The 15,616-nt window shown below is 33.0% G+C and overlaps 1 protein-coding gene across 1 annotated transcript; it reads right to left on the reverse strand.

The window, feature by feature from the left end:
- Window positions 1-300: 300 nt before the first annotated feature.
- LOC133777926 (secreted RxLR effector protein 161-like) lies at window positions 301-1,445 on the reverse strand. Its single transcript, XM_062217693.1, has 2 exons — window positions 1,133-1,445; window positions 301-431 (listed from the first exon to the last, which is right to left on the reverse strand). Exons 1-2 carry the CDS (start codon window positions 1,443-1,445, stop codon window positions 301-303), a joined length of 444 nt encoding a protein of 147 aa, XP_062073677.1.
- Window positions 1,446-15,616: the final 14,171 nt, after the last annotated feature.

A 15,616-nucleotide genomic window follows, 5' to 3' on the forward strand; every position in this document is an offset into this window, starting at 1 on the left:
TTTCATCATTGGACAAGTGGCAGTCTTTAGAGAAGTAATTAAGCTCATCGGGAGATAGTAGAGCTCGCCTAGAGCTCCTCGGAGTGTATTCTCCTCCTAGTAAGTTGTGATCCATTTTTAGCCGTGGGCATCTCCAAGTGAGGCCATGTCCCAAGAACCACCCAAGCGGTCCTCCTGTCTTCTTGACTCGATGGTCCTCCAGATCTAGGAATTTTGTCCTCAGATCCTGGATAGAGCACCAGGTGTCAGTCACTGCAGCCTTGGGCCACCACAAGATCATCTAATAGCTTTGTGGGTGTCTCAAGTAGTGGTGTCGAGTTCGTACACTCGACAATTGACATTTCCCACAACATCGTCTAACACAGGAAAACGTGCAGCCATATTTTGACAGTGCCAAAGACGTGTCTCCCTTACAGTTAGTGGGTTGCAACCTGCAAATTGAGCCCCGTGTGATACACACATGCCCACAATCTTAATTAGTATATCTAGAGGTATTAAGTAGCAATTAACTCCCCAAATAATGGGGGAATGTTTGTAATAAATGCTCATTAAGGATATTAATGATCCCCAACCACTATAAATATGGCTAGGGCACCACATTGTAAATGACTCTTGGATTTTAGACATTTGATCCCACTTTTGTACTTAGAGAAATCTATACGTTGCCTGAGAAAACCTCAATTGAAGCTTGTTCATCCAAGCTTCAAGAACCCTAATACTAAAGACTCGTGGACTAAGGTTGTTTTATGATCTGAACCACATAAAATCTCGGTGTTAATCTTCTTTATTTTCATTAAGTTCTGTTATTAAGTTGATAGTTAAAAATGCCATCAATAAGTTGCTTCTTAACAACCTTTTCTCGAACAAAATAAAGGTCCAATTCTATATGCTTGGTCCGAGCATGAAGAATTAGATTTGCAGACAACAATATTGTACTCAAATTATCATACCAAAGGACTGGTGTAGCAGTTGTAGAAACTCGATTCTCATAATGAAGAGCTTGGAGCCATGTGATTTCAACAGCAAGTGTCGCCAAACTCCTATATTTTTGCTTTAGTACTTGACCGAGAGACAGTGGGCTACTTCTTTTAGGACCAAGAAATAAGAGTGGAGCCTAAATCAACACACAAACCTGAGATGGATCTTCTATCATCCAGATTTGATGCCCAATCAGCATCATAGTAGCCAACCATATTCAATGATGAGCAATGAGTAATATGGATTCCAAAATCCAAAGTACCTTTTAAATACCTCAATATTTGCGTTACATTCTTCCAATGGGATTGTAGAGGGTTATACATAAATTGTGACACCTTACTTATAGCATAAGCTATCTCAGGTCGAGTGATAGTCACATTTTGTAATCCACCAACAAGGCTCATGTACAGTTTGGGATCTTCTATTGGATCACTGCCTTCTTCTGATAACTTCTCACCACCAATCATGGGAGTTGGTAAATTTTTTTTTCAAATTGCATCTTTTATTTGCATAATAGATCAATTAGGTACTTTATTTGAGACAAATGGAAACTTGAATTAGTTTTATTAGCTTGAATACCCAAAAAATGATGCACATATCCTAAATTCTTTACTGCAAAAACTGAGTTCAGATGTGATATAAGTAAGGAGATCTCAGATTGGGAACTCCCAGTTACCAAAATATCGTCTACATAGACTAAAATGAAGATGGTGTGTGTAGAAGTGAACCCGGTAAACAAGGACTGATCAGCTTTGGACGCATGAAATCCTAGGGAACAAAGAGTGCTGCAAAGCTTTTCAAACCATGCCTTCGGAGCTTGTTTTAATCCATACAACGCCTTGTGCAACTTACACAATGAGGGTTGGTTTTTTCTTGAAATCTTGATGGTTGAGTCATCAACACTTCTTCTCAGACGTGACCATTCAAAAATGCATTGTTGACATCTAATTGCTTGATTGGCCAACCTTTAACTAACTGCCACTGTGAATATAACTCTGATTGTCGTGGGTTTCACTACTGAATTGAATATTTCAGGGAATTCAAATACATATTGTTGATTAAACCCTTTAGTAACAAGTTTGGCCTTGTGCTTTAGTACACGACCATTAGGTTTTTCCTTCAATTTAAACATCAATTTGCAGCCAATAGCTTTTCTATATGGTAGAAGCTTAACTAAGCTCCAAGTACCATTCTTGTAAAGAGCTGTAAGTTCCTCTGACATAGCATTTTTCCACAAAGGGTCCTGCAAGGCTTATTAAAAGTCAGAGGTTCTTTTGAGGCAATGTATACTTTGGGCTTATACACACCTGCTTTGGACCTAGTGGTCATCATGTGAGTGTTGGTTTGGCATGTAGTTGAAGATAATATTGGTACATCAGCTGGTATAGGGTTGGTATGATTTTGTATTGGTAGGCAGAAGGATAGGTGAGATGGGATGATTTAGTGATGATTGCATATTAAGAACAAGTGGTGGGGTAGTAGTGTGTAGTGGTTGAGATGGTGGAATAAATGGTAGCATAGGGGGAGCAGTGAAAATTGAAGAAGAAGAGATAGGAGATGAGTGAGAAGGACTAGATGACACAGGAACAATGGAGAAATTGTGTCAGACGTAGATGGGAAAGATTTGTTTGGATGGATAGTTTTACATGTGGAAAGAAGAGGAATTGTGGCAGTAACAAATTTAGGTGGATGACTCAGAGATTTATCTACTGATGTACTAGAAGGACTATTAGAGAAAGGGAAACAAAGCTCATTGAATATAACATCCCTAGACAAGTATAGCCTACTCAAGTGAGAGAGACACTTTTACCTCTTGTGTTTTAGACAATAGCCCAAGAATATACACTCAGTAGACCGAAATTGCAATTTGTTTGCATTATATGGTCTAAGATTAGGATAACATACACAACCAAAAACTTTCAGCTTGTTGTAATCATGATTTTTTTTTGAAGAGTAATTGAAGTGGAGTGGAATGAGAAATGACAGGTGAGTGTAATCGATTAATAAGGTAGGCTGCTCTTCTTAAGGCCTTATCCCAAAACTTTAGAGGCATTGAAGCATTGGCTAACAAAGCAAGGGTTGACTCAACAAGATGCCTATGCTTTCTCTCAACAATGTCATTCTGTTCAGGTGTGGTAGGGCAAGAGACTCCATGAATAATACCATTATCAAGAAGGTATTTTTGAAAAGCTTGGTACTCACATTCCCAATCAGTTTGTAAGGCTTTTATCTTGCAATCTAGTTCCTTTTCAATTTGAGTCTTGAAATTGATAAATTTGAATAGCCTCTGACTTATTTTTAAGGATGTTGTGTAAATCCCCACTTAAACTGTTACCAGTTAAAACAAATTACAAAGCCTGACTCTCTTGCCCGAAAGCTTACAAAATCGGTTACATAACATATATTTCTTTTTCACATGCTTACAACAGGAAAAACAAACTCTAGATCCTAACTACTTTTATAACAGACTCAACAGCACAATAAAATAGAAGACTTTTCTCCCTATATATACCTGATGCTTGCTCCATTTGAAGTTAACTGGGTTTTCTGGCTTTAAAGCATTCCCGAGAGCTCAAAAGAAAGGTTGAGAGAGAGAGAGAGAGAGTCAAGAAAAAGATACAAGAGTTAGATAGTGTTCTTTGTAAAGGAAAAGTAAGAAAGAAACTTACAAAGAGAGTTAGAGGAAGAAGGTTACCTTGTCGATTCATCTGTGACTTGGAACCTTGCTAAAACTTTGTAATCTCACCAGCATTAATGAAGATCGGAGCTCACCATCTGAGGAGCAGCTCAACGAGGATGTAACCCAATTTTTGGGCGAACCTCGAAAAAATTATGGGTGTTTTCTTCTCTGTTTTTCATTTCTATTTGTTGGGTTTTTTGTTGAACTAAGTTTACTGAGTATTTTTCTGGGTTGGTTGATCTCTTGGGTTAAATTTATGGGTTTGGGATTGAGGTTCAGATTGTGGATCTTAGGGATTTCGGTCTGCTAGGGTTAGAAATTACTGAAATATAATACTGCCTTTTTTTATTTGTGTTTGTTCGGGGTCTTTATCTAAAAGAGAAGAATACAATCAAAACTGTGTCGTTTTGTTTGGTTGACTTAGAGTCAAAAGCAGGCAAAGAGAAAGGTCTATATTAACCTTGATATAACTGGTGGAATCATTTGTTGGTGTAGGGACATAACAATCTTATTCCTACAGTGGTATCAGAGCCAGGTTCTGGCTAGAAGAAGCAACAAAAATTCACATCAGGGAGAAGGACAGCCCAATCAAAGCTGGAAGGAGATAACATAGCAGAACCCATTCAAGATCCTGAAGAAGTTCAAGAAGAATTTGTGGATATACCACTGATTGAACCTACTGAAATCCCTAATATTTTTCTTGATTCAGATATAAATAACATGAGTAATATTAAGGTTGACATTGACAAATTCGATGGTTCTGGTGATTACAGGATTTGGAAACGAAAGATTAGATCGCTGTTGGCTCAACAAAAGCTATTGAGGGTACTAGAAGACCCAATCGAATGGCCTGAGAATACTTCTAAAATACAACAAGAATAGCTACTGGAAACAACAACTGGTATTATCATCTTCAACTTATCAGATGCAATCATTAGGCTGGTTGACAAGGAAGAAACACCAGCCAAGATTTGGAAGAAGTTGGAGGAACAATTCCAACAAAAATCTCTTACAAACAAGATTTTCTTGAAGGAAAGGATCTTTGGGTACAAGATGAACCATTCGAAGACTCTTGACCAGAATCTTGATGAGTTCTTGAGAATGCACATTGAGCTTGCAAACTCAGGAGAGAATGAGGCTTTGAGCGATGAAAATCAAGCCATTATCATCCTCAACTCATTGCCCGAATCATATAGAAAAGTGAAGACAGCAATAAAATATGGGAGGACAGAGATAACTCTTGAAGAAGTTATTTCTGCTTTGAAGTCAAAGGACCTAGAAATGAAATCTAAAAAATCAGGGAACTTAAGTGGAGAACTAAACTTAAGTCGTGGAAGACCAACTCAAAGGAAACCTTGGCACAACAAGGGTAGAAGTCACAGCCGTGGACATCACAAGGACATCCACAACCGTGACAAAAGCATATCACACTCAAGGGGCCCAAGTGATCCTAAAGGCTGCTACAACTGTGGAAAACCTGGGCATTTCAAGAGAGATTGCTATTTCTTGAAAAAGAATAATAGAAACAAACATGAGGGACAGGGAGACTCTAACAACTCTTTATCACTTTCATCAAACAATAAACATGAATTTCAAAATGCTAATTTGATTGATGGATATGAAAGTGGAGAAGTCTATGTAGCCTCATCATCTTTTAAAGATGATTGGATACTAGACTCTGGTTGTACTTTCCATATGACTAATAATAAACATTTGTTGACTGATTTCAGTGATTCAACAAAAGGGAAAGTGATCCTAGGAAACAACCAATACTGCAATATAGAAGGCTCGAGTTCAGTGAACTTCAGAATGTTTGATGGGATTATTAGAACCCTAAGTGGAGTGAGGTATGTTCCTAATCTATCCAGAAATCTTATTTCACTAAGTGTGCTTGATGATGTGAAGGTAGAAAGCAAAATCAAGGAAGGGCAAATCAAACTGTGCAAAGGATCTATGGTGATTATGAAGGGAGTCAAGAAAGAAGGCCTATACTATCTAATAGGTGAACCGATTGCAAAAAGTCACAATACAGTGACAGAACCACCAGAAGACTCAAAGGCAACACTTTGGCACAGAAGACTTGGCCACATTAGTGAAAGAGGACTACAGATTGTGAGTGACCAACAACTATTGGGAAAGGAAAAAGTCAGTAAAGTGGATTTCTGTGAGTATTGTGTACTTGGGAAACATCATAGGCTCTAATTTAAAACAGGTACACACAAAACTAAAGCTATACTAGAGTATATTCATTCTGATTTATGGGGTCCAGAAAAAACTGCTACACATGGGGGTAACATTTATTTCATGTCTATAGTAGATGATTTCTCTAGAAAAGTGTGGCTGTTTTTGCTTAAACATAAAAATGAGGCCTTTATCAAATTTAAACAGTGGAAAATGATGATAGAAAGTCTAACTAATAAGAGGATAAAGACCCTTAGGACTGATAATGGCTTAGAGTTTTGAAATTATGAATTTGACCTATATTGTAAAGAAAATGGAATCCAAAGACACAGAACAGTCGGACTAACACCTCAACAAAATGGTGTGGCAGAAAGAATGAATATGACTATTTTAAATAAAGCTAGGTGCATGATGATACAATCTGGTTTATCTCATGGTTTCTGGGGAGAGGCAGTAATGACATCTGTTTATTTAATAAACAGATGTCCTTCAAGTGCCATTGAGTTTAAAACTCCAGAAGAAAAATGGTCAAGTAAACCACCTGATTTGTCTAACCTTAAAGTCTTTGGCTGTGCAGCTTATGTACACCAAAACATTGGGAAATTAGAACCTAGAGCAATTAAAGGAGTGTTCCTAGGGTATCCCGAGGGTGTTAAGGGATACCGAATTTGGCTAAGGGATAAGGGTGGGTTTAAAACTATCATAAGTAGGGATGTAATTTTTCAAGAAAATACATTTCCTTGTTTTACTAACACTAATCCTGCAGGTACACAAACTAATACTAACCATGCAGGAACTATAAGTTTTAACACAGAAATTTCAGATCAAGTAGAGGAACAAACATAAGACATAAATCAGGTGGAACCAACCATTCACCAACCAGAACCCGATATAGTTCAGGTGGAACATACTGAAGATGAAACACAGAGAATGGAACCTGAAGAACCTCATGAAAATCTAACAGATTATCAGTTGACCCGAGACAGAGAAAAAAGGATTCCTAAGCCTAATTTGAAATACAGTTTCAATATATGGAATGAAGACCTAGCCTATGCCTTTATGAGTAACTTAGAAGCCGACTCTGAAGAACCACAAAGCTATGAAGAAGCAGTAAAGTGTAATAAAGCAGAAAATTGGGTACCAGCTATGAAGGATGAGATGAAGTCACTACAAAAGAATCAGACCTGGAAATTGGTACCTAAATCTAAAGGAAAGAGTATAATAGCCTGCAAATGGTTATACAAACTAAAGGAAGGAAGAACCTATAAGGTACAAGGCTAGATTGGTTGCTAAAGGTTTTACATAGAAAGAAGGAATAGACTTCACAGAGATTTTTTCACCAGTAGTAAAATATAAAACTATTAGAATTATCCTATCATTAGCTAATCAGTTCAATATGGAAATAGACCAGATGGATGTGACCACTGCTTTTCTACATGGGGAACTAGAGGAAGACATCTATATGCAACAACCTAAGGGTTTTGAGGTCAAGAGGAAGGAAGATCATGTATGCCAACTGATTAAGTCCTTGTATGGACTTAAACAGTCACCTAGGCAATGGAACAAGACGTTTGATGCATTCATGATGAAGCTAGGGTTCACTAGGAGTTACTATGATGCTTGCTTATACTTCAAAGGTACTAAGGTGAATGAGGTCATCTATTTACTACTGTATGTAGATGACATGTTGATCATTAGCAAGGAAAGGTCTCAGATTGAGGTGATGAAAGGGTTACTCAAGACAGAATTTGAGATGAAGGACCTAGGGACAGCTACAAAGATACTAGGAATTACCATAAAGAGGGACAGAAAAATTAGAAGGTTGTGTATGACTCAAGAAGATTACATTCACAAGATTATAGAGAAGTTTTCTATGAAGGGAGCTAAACCTGCCTCACAACCTATCACAAATCAGTATACCTTATATAAAGATCAATGCCCTAAGACTAAAACAGAAGAGGAAAAGATGAGTAAGGTACCCTATTCTAATGTTGTGGGTTCTATAATGTACTTAATGGTATGTACCAGACCAGACCTAGCCTATGCCATTAGTGTCCTTAGCAAGTATATGTCTAATCTTGAGAGAATTCACTGGTTAGCTATGAAATGGTTATTCAGATATCTAATTGGATGTACTAAGGTGGGCTTGGTCTACAAACAGCAACATGCAAGTACTACAATAGAGGGATACAGTGATGCGGATTATGCAGGGGATAGGGACAGTAGAAAGTCTACATCAGCCTATATGTTCTTAATGGGAGGAAATTGTGTTAGCTGGAAAGTTCAATTACAACCGGTTGTGGCACTATCAACTACAGAATCTAAGTATATAGCAACTACTGAAGCTATAAAGGAAGCTATATGGATAAAAGGCCTAATGGAGGAAATAAAACTGCTTAATGGAATACCTACTGTCTACTCAGATAGTCAAAGTTGCGTTCACCTATGCAAAAACCCTATGTTTCATGATAGAACTAAGCACATAGAGATAAAATACCACTTCATCAGAGACAATGTGACACAAGGTCACATTGCCATTGACAAAGTGCCTCCAGAAGACAACCCATCTGATATGGGAACTAAAGTGGTAACCCTAACTAAATTTAAGCACTGCTTAAATTTACTAGGGATTGACATAGGGTGGTGAACATCACAATTTGGAGCAAAGACCCTCAGATGGAAAAATAATTATCAATACATTTATAACAGCTCAAGTGGGGATTCAAGTGGAAATTATTGTGTAAATCCCCACTTAAACTGTTACCAGTTAAAACAAATTACAAAGCCTGACTCTCTTGCCCGAAAACTTACAAAATCAGTTACATAACAGATATTTCTTTTTCACATGCTTACAACAGGAAAAACAAACTCTAGATCCTAACTGCTTTTCTAACAGACTCAACAGCACAATAAAATAGAAGACTTTTCTCCCTATATATACCTGATGCTTGCTCCATTTGAAGTTAACTGGGTTTTCTGGCTTTAAAGCATTCCCGAGAGCTCAAAAGAAAGGTTGAGAGAGAGAGAGAGAGTCAAGAAAAAGATACAAGAGTTAGATAGTGTTCTTTGTAAAGGAAAAGTGAGAAAGAAACTTACAAAGAGAGTTAGAGGAAAAAGGTTACCTTGTCGATTCATCTGTGACTTGGGACCTTGCTGAAACTTTGTAAACTCACCAGCATTAATGAAGATCGGAGCTCACCATTTGAGGAGCAGCTCAACGAGGATGTAACCCAATTTTTGGGCGAACCTCGAAAAAACTGTGGGTGTTTTCTTCTCTGTTTGTTGGGTTTTTTGTTGAACTAAGTTTATTGAGTATTTTTCTGGGTTGCTTGATCTCTTGGGTTAAATTTCTGGGTTTGGGATTGAGGTTCAGATTGGGGATCTTAGGGATTTCGGTCTGCTAGGGTTAGAAATTACTGAAATATAATACTGCCTTTTTTTTTATTTGTGTTTGTTCGGGGTCTTTATCTAAAAGAGAAGAATACAATCAAAACTGTGTCGTTTTGTTTGGTTGACTTAGAGTCAAAAGCAGGCAAACAGAAAGGTCTATATTGACCTTGATATAACTGGTGGAATCATTTGTTGGTGTAGGGACATAACAATCTTATTCCTACAAAGGAGATACACCCATATATATCTAGAGTAGGAATCTATAAAAAGGATATAATATTTATAACCATTTGAAGAAAGCATGGTGAATGACCCCAAAGGTCCAAATGAATCAATTGAAGAGGTTTAGTATACATTGTGTCAAAACTAGAAAATGAAATCTTATGAATTTTTCCTTGATAACAAGCTGAACAGAAATCAACAGTTGATTTATTGATATTGGAAAGATTACAACGCAAATCTTAGTTTATAATTTTGGCAGACGGATGCCAATAGTCTGTTATGCCAAAGTAAAAATTGAGAATTTGATACAGAAGCATTATAATTAACAACAAGTTTTCATCTATGTAATAAAACGATATTGGGAAAACAAATCAAATGGTTTTCATTATATTGAAATGAGTTACAAGCACTAATATATACAAGCTAAGCTAATAACAAACTACTCTGTAACTAAATAACTAACAGAATTGTACCCATTAACTTAACAGAAATGTACAGAATACTGTTAGTGCTTAACAATTTAGAGACTAAACTAATATATAAATCAATTTCATATACAAATATACAAATATATATATATATATAAAATGATAAATGCTTTTTTTCACCTCAAACTATAGCTTTTGTAGACTTTTGTGCTTATTTTTTTTTTTTAAGGGAGCCCCTTAATTTTTTTTGCTTGGCAAAAATACTCCCCGAACTTTAACATTTGTAGACTTTTGCTTCTTCCGTCCAAAATAGTAACGGTTTCCTGACGTGACTGTTAAAAAATATTAAAATTTTATTTTTATTAATTAATTGATTTTAAATTCAAAAAATAAATAGAAATCATTTTAAAAATTAATAAAAATAATTTTTAAATTTATTAAATTATATAAATCCAATAAACTAAAAAATCAATAAGCATAAATAATTTTTAATCCAAATATAATTTTAAGAAATTAAACTCAATATTTCTAAATTAAATTATACTTTGAACTAAGTTAAATTAAAATCTTTAATTTTTTACTTGATTATTTTCTAAATGTATTTAATTATATACATTTGAAGTATAGATTTGGTTGAGTTTCTAATTTAATTTACTTTAAAGATTTTAATTTAGTTTAGAAATATTAATTTTAATTTTCTAATTATATTTGGATTAAAAAAATTATGTTTATTGATTTTTTATTTATTGGATTTGATATAATTTAATAAATTTAAAAATTATTTTTTATTATTATTATTTTTATTTTTAAAATGATTTTTTTTAAAAATTTAAAATCAATTAATGAATAAAATATAATTTTTAACTGTGATATCAGTAAAACCGTTATTAATTTAGAGAGAATAGACAAAATTCTACAAATGCTATAATTTAAGAGTATTTTTGCCAAACAAAAAATTGAGGGAGCAAAAATCTTAACTGCTATAGTAAGGGACGTCCTATATATGAATCAATTGTGAGTGTTTTGTCAGTATAACGTGCCTGATTAATTAGATCATACACGTAGATATATATTACTTATATAGTACAGCTAAATTTCAAATATTGCCAGACCCCTAATTTTGTAGTTAGTACTTGTAAATATATACCCGGCTTTGTTTCCTACTAATTAAATATGATTATTCCATATACATTATGAATTTTGATATGGCCTATTGATTCAAGTAGCAATTTCTTATAATAATTAAGCTATTTTATGGAGTTGGTTTATATAAATATCTATATATATGTGTATACATATATATAGTACTGTACACACACAGATATTGCAGCCTCTATAAAGCTTAAAATATATATATATTTCTTTATTTATGTATTAGTGGATCGTATGCTGTAAACAGACACTTACGAATCCTTAAGAACTAGATTATAGTATATTCATAGCATATATATATATATATGTTTATATCATTAGAAGGAATAAGCCTCGACTAAGAAGAAGCAGAACAGAAAAGGCCTAAAAATTGAAATGTATTACTATATACCAGAGATTGAATCTAATTATTTAGATAAGATAATTAATTATATATAAAAATGAAAGAGATAGTTTTAATTAATTAAAGTGGGAAGTGGGGACGAGACGACTCTAATAAAACACCAATTAAATGAAATGAACCTTGATTGAAGCCTTCGATCATCAAGTCACCACACGAGGCGACAAAAACCCCGCGACGACCTTTGTCTCAACCTTTTCAATTTCATATTAATATTTCCATCACTAAATCAATTTAACAATAATATATATATAAATATTTTGCTTTATTTTTGTGATATTGACACTCACTAACGTGAAGATTATTTTATTATTCTCAATTTTGTTTTGTTGTCTTCTTCAATGCTACCGAACCTATTCTCAATCTCAATTTTACAGATTTTTTTGTGTCAGAATGATTAATCAATTATTCTCTTTCCATTTAGAAGAAACCTCATATCATTAAATTTTCTCAGCAGGCTTTAATTACTTACACGTTATTATTTTGTGTTCTTGTTTGTATGATTTTGTTTGTCGTAATTTACAATAAAGTTGTGGCGGCTTTTCTTTAAATGCGTCTTTTTATTAATTAATATAATAATTATAAATATACAAATAAAAGTGATAGTGATAGTGATAGTAATAGTAATAGTATAGAAGTAAAAAAAAATTATATGATTTTTAACGATTATATTACATAATATGGCTTACTCTTGACGAACAGCATGCATTATTTTTTTTATTAAAATTACTAAATGCTCATCGATAAGAATAATGAAGTAGAAGAGTAGAGCCTAGCCAAGCCAAGGGTAAAATAGTAAAAATAAATGATGAGTACCAATGTTGCACCAAAATATGGGATTTATGTATTATTAAGTATTAAAGTGTAACAATTAAAAAAAATTCAATACTTTTGCTTAACTTTATTAAAAGAAATACATTAATAGTGTTGGTTTTGTTTTGTTTCATTTTTTTAGGGAGTTAATAATCTTGGGTTTTTCATACATATTTACACAACCAAATATTAAATAAGTTTTTTAACACTCTAAAGATATAATTATAACACTAAGGTGGTGTTTAGTTGCACAACAAAAATAAAATGGTAATTGTAATTGTAATAGGAATGAAAAGGAATGAAATTTTACTTTTTTTGTGTGGTTGAGACTTTGGAATCAATATCAGAATAATGATTATTATGTTTGGTATAGTATAGAATGGAATAAAATTTATATTATTTTAACCAAAATACATTTATTTTTATAAATAATTGTTAATCAAATTATTAATTTTTTAATATTATATACCAAATTATCATTTTTATTCTAAATCATATATTTTTTTTATTAAATTATCCTTATAAACAAAAATATTTTGTAGAAAAAAGTACAATAAAATATCATTAATACTTAAAAATTGTACTTCATTGAAAGATAGTATTTTTTTATTAAAAAATTCATGAAATCTAATTTTATTTTAAATCTTAGTAAGATATATATATCAATTTTAATAATTTGAAATTGATGTTATATTTTAAATAATTAAAATTTTAACCTGGCTTCTTAATAAAATATATATTTATATTATATACACATATATAATTTGAGCATATAATACATATATATATATAGTATTTTTCTTGTTTAAAAATTCACAAGTTATACATACACAAATTTATAGAGAAAAAAAAGATATAATACCATTTCAAGAAGTATATATAACTTTATTATCACATTTTATTAAAAAAAAAAAATTATATAATATATATATATATATATGAAAGAATGACTTATTTCAAATATAATAAAAATGTTGTTAAAATAAATAAAGGGTCATAATAATGTAATTAATGTAAGAATAATATTTTTTTAATAATATAATAATGTAAATGATGGAATGGAATGAGTTTTCCACCCAATTTTGAGTGTAATAACAATTCCATCAAAATGTGTAATGACAATTTCATTGGAAAACCCTTTCCTATTTCAATTTACCAACCAAACAATGGAATGGAATAAAAAGGCATTTCATTCCATTCTTTTCCCTTAAACCAAACACTACCTAAAAATAAATAAAATACAAAATTGATTAGGATAAATTAAAGTACGAGCTATCAAAAATTTTAATAAGATAAATGACAAAATATTACTACTTAGACCATCTCTAATGGGAGTGTAAAAATTATGCTAAATTTAGAACAAAAAGTCAATAAATGACATATATAGCATACATTTTATAATTGTACACATGGATGTAAAGATGATATAAAAAAATCTACATTTAATGCTAATAATAAATAAGATATCAAAAATAATAAGTCATGACAAAAAAGTAAGTAAAAAAAGGGGTATTTGCGGCATAAATAGTCAACGTTTCACACTTGTTACACTTAAATATTTAATCTTTTATTTTTACGGCAAAAATATCCAATGTTCAACATCTGTTAGAGCAGTTAAACATGTTGACTAAAAAGACATTTGTCTCTCTGTAATCGGTCAATTTCATAATATTTAAAAAAATATTTTACATTATAAAAATGAATTAAAAAGACATTTTAAATAAATTCAAATTTAAAAAATTCATATTTTGAGGAAAAAAATACTAAAATTACGGAGTGATTAATATCTGATGAGTCAACAGTCAACAACTTCAACATAGAAGGTACTGATAAAAGCAATGTTTTAGCAACTTTGAGTATTTTTGCCGCAAAGAAAAAAGATTAGGTATTTATCTTCAACATATATTGAGCATTGGGTATTTTGCTGTAAAAATAAAAGATTAGGTATTTATTTGTGACAAGTGTAAAACATTGGGTATTTATGCCGCAAATACCCCTAAAAATGAACATTTAATGCCAACGATAAATAATATATCAAAAAATATAATAAAATAATAAGTAATAGCAAAAAATTAAATAAAAAAATGAGTATTTATTGGTGATCCATATTTGGATCAACTTTTAATATGTGCCAAATTTTGCACAACTTTTAGCACACCATTGAAGAAGCTTTTTTTTTTTAGCAATGCATCATAGAATTGAATATACATTGGAGATGCTCTAACTAATTTAAAAAAGAACATCTTGGTAGAGTTAGTTATAGCTTATGCAACAAGTCAATTGAAAAAAATCAATTGAAACATAAAATTGTTGTATGTTTAGTCAATAATAATAATTTGAAGGGGAAATATTATTTTGATCCCTGTGTTTTAACCAAATATGTGTTGGATTTTATGTTTTATTAAATTACATTTTAGATTATGTGTTTTGCAAAATAGAATCTGTTAACCTATGAAATTGGCCAATAGTCGTATGTATAATATACGACACATTTTGAACAAAATAAATATAATACACGACAAAGTACAAATATCGTAAACAAACACACAAAAATTTATAGTGGTTCAGCCCTGTTCTAATGAACAGTAATAACCTAATCCACTTAGTCTTTAGTATTGAATCACTCGATAGACAATTACACAAATGTACTGAAGAATTCACTCGTCCCCAATTTGCCCAAAGTTTTTCTCCAAGAAATATCTCTCTCAAAATCATTCCAAGAAAGAAAGATCCAAAAAACCCCTTTATGAAGCCTGGGGTCCTTTATTTATAGTACCCAAGCGATGTTACATGATCAGTAATACTGGGGATCGTGGTTTGGTACACGATTATTGGGTAGTGGAGACACGTGTCCACTTCCCCATGACTATGAGATCGTGGGTCTTCTCGTTGTTTCTCTGGATCGTGATTGACGATGCATGATTGAAACCTTCAGGAAAATGTTAAGTCTTAGTTGGTCTATGAGACTTAGGTGCTAGGCCCGTTGTCCCTTTGGAGCTTGGGTGCCAGGCCTGATAACCCTCTGGGTGCTAGGCCTTCTGATCTTTTGGGTGCTAGGCATGCTGATCTTCTGGGTGCTAGGCATGTTGATTTCAGCTTGAATGAGTGTGAACTTTATCTAGCAAAGTGTATTTGGGAGTTTAGGCCGACCACCCTATGAAGAATAGGGTGGGCTGACCACCCCATGCAGTTCTTGAGCATGCCAGGTCGACCACCCCTAAGGGATGGGGTCAGGCCGACCACCCCTAGGGGGTCTAGGTCTGGTCGACTTCCTTATAGGTCCTGGACCTATCCTTTTTTGGTCATCGGTCTTTCTTCAATACTTTGTCGTTTTTCCATGACTTGTGATGCCACATGTCGCTTTCTCATTTG

The sequence above is a fragment of the Humulus lupulus genome, chromosome 1 (assembly GCF_963169125.1).
Source record: "Humulus lupulus chromosome 1, drHumLupu1.1, whole genome shotgun sequence".
In the NCBI taxonomy this organism is placed as follows: Eukaryota; Viridiplantae; Streptophyta; class Magnoliopsida; order Rosales; family Cannabaceae; genus Humulus; species Humulus lupulus.

Coding starts and splice junctions, on each gene's coding strand:
- LOC133777926 (XM_062217693.1), bottom strand. CDS start 1,445: ATGATTGGTGGTGAGAAGTTATCAGAAGAAGGCAGTGATCCAATAGAA. Junction 432..1,132: donor TGATAGAAGATCCATCTCAG/GTTTGTGTGTTG, acceptor CTCAATTTGCAG/GTTGCAACCCACTAACTGTA.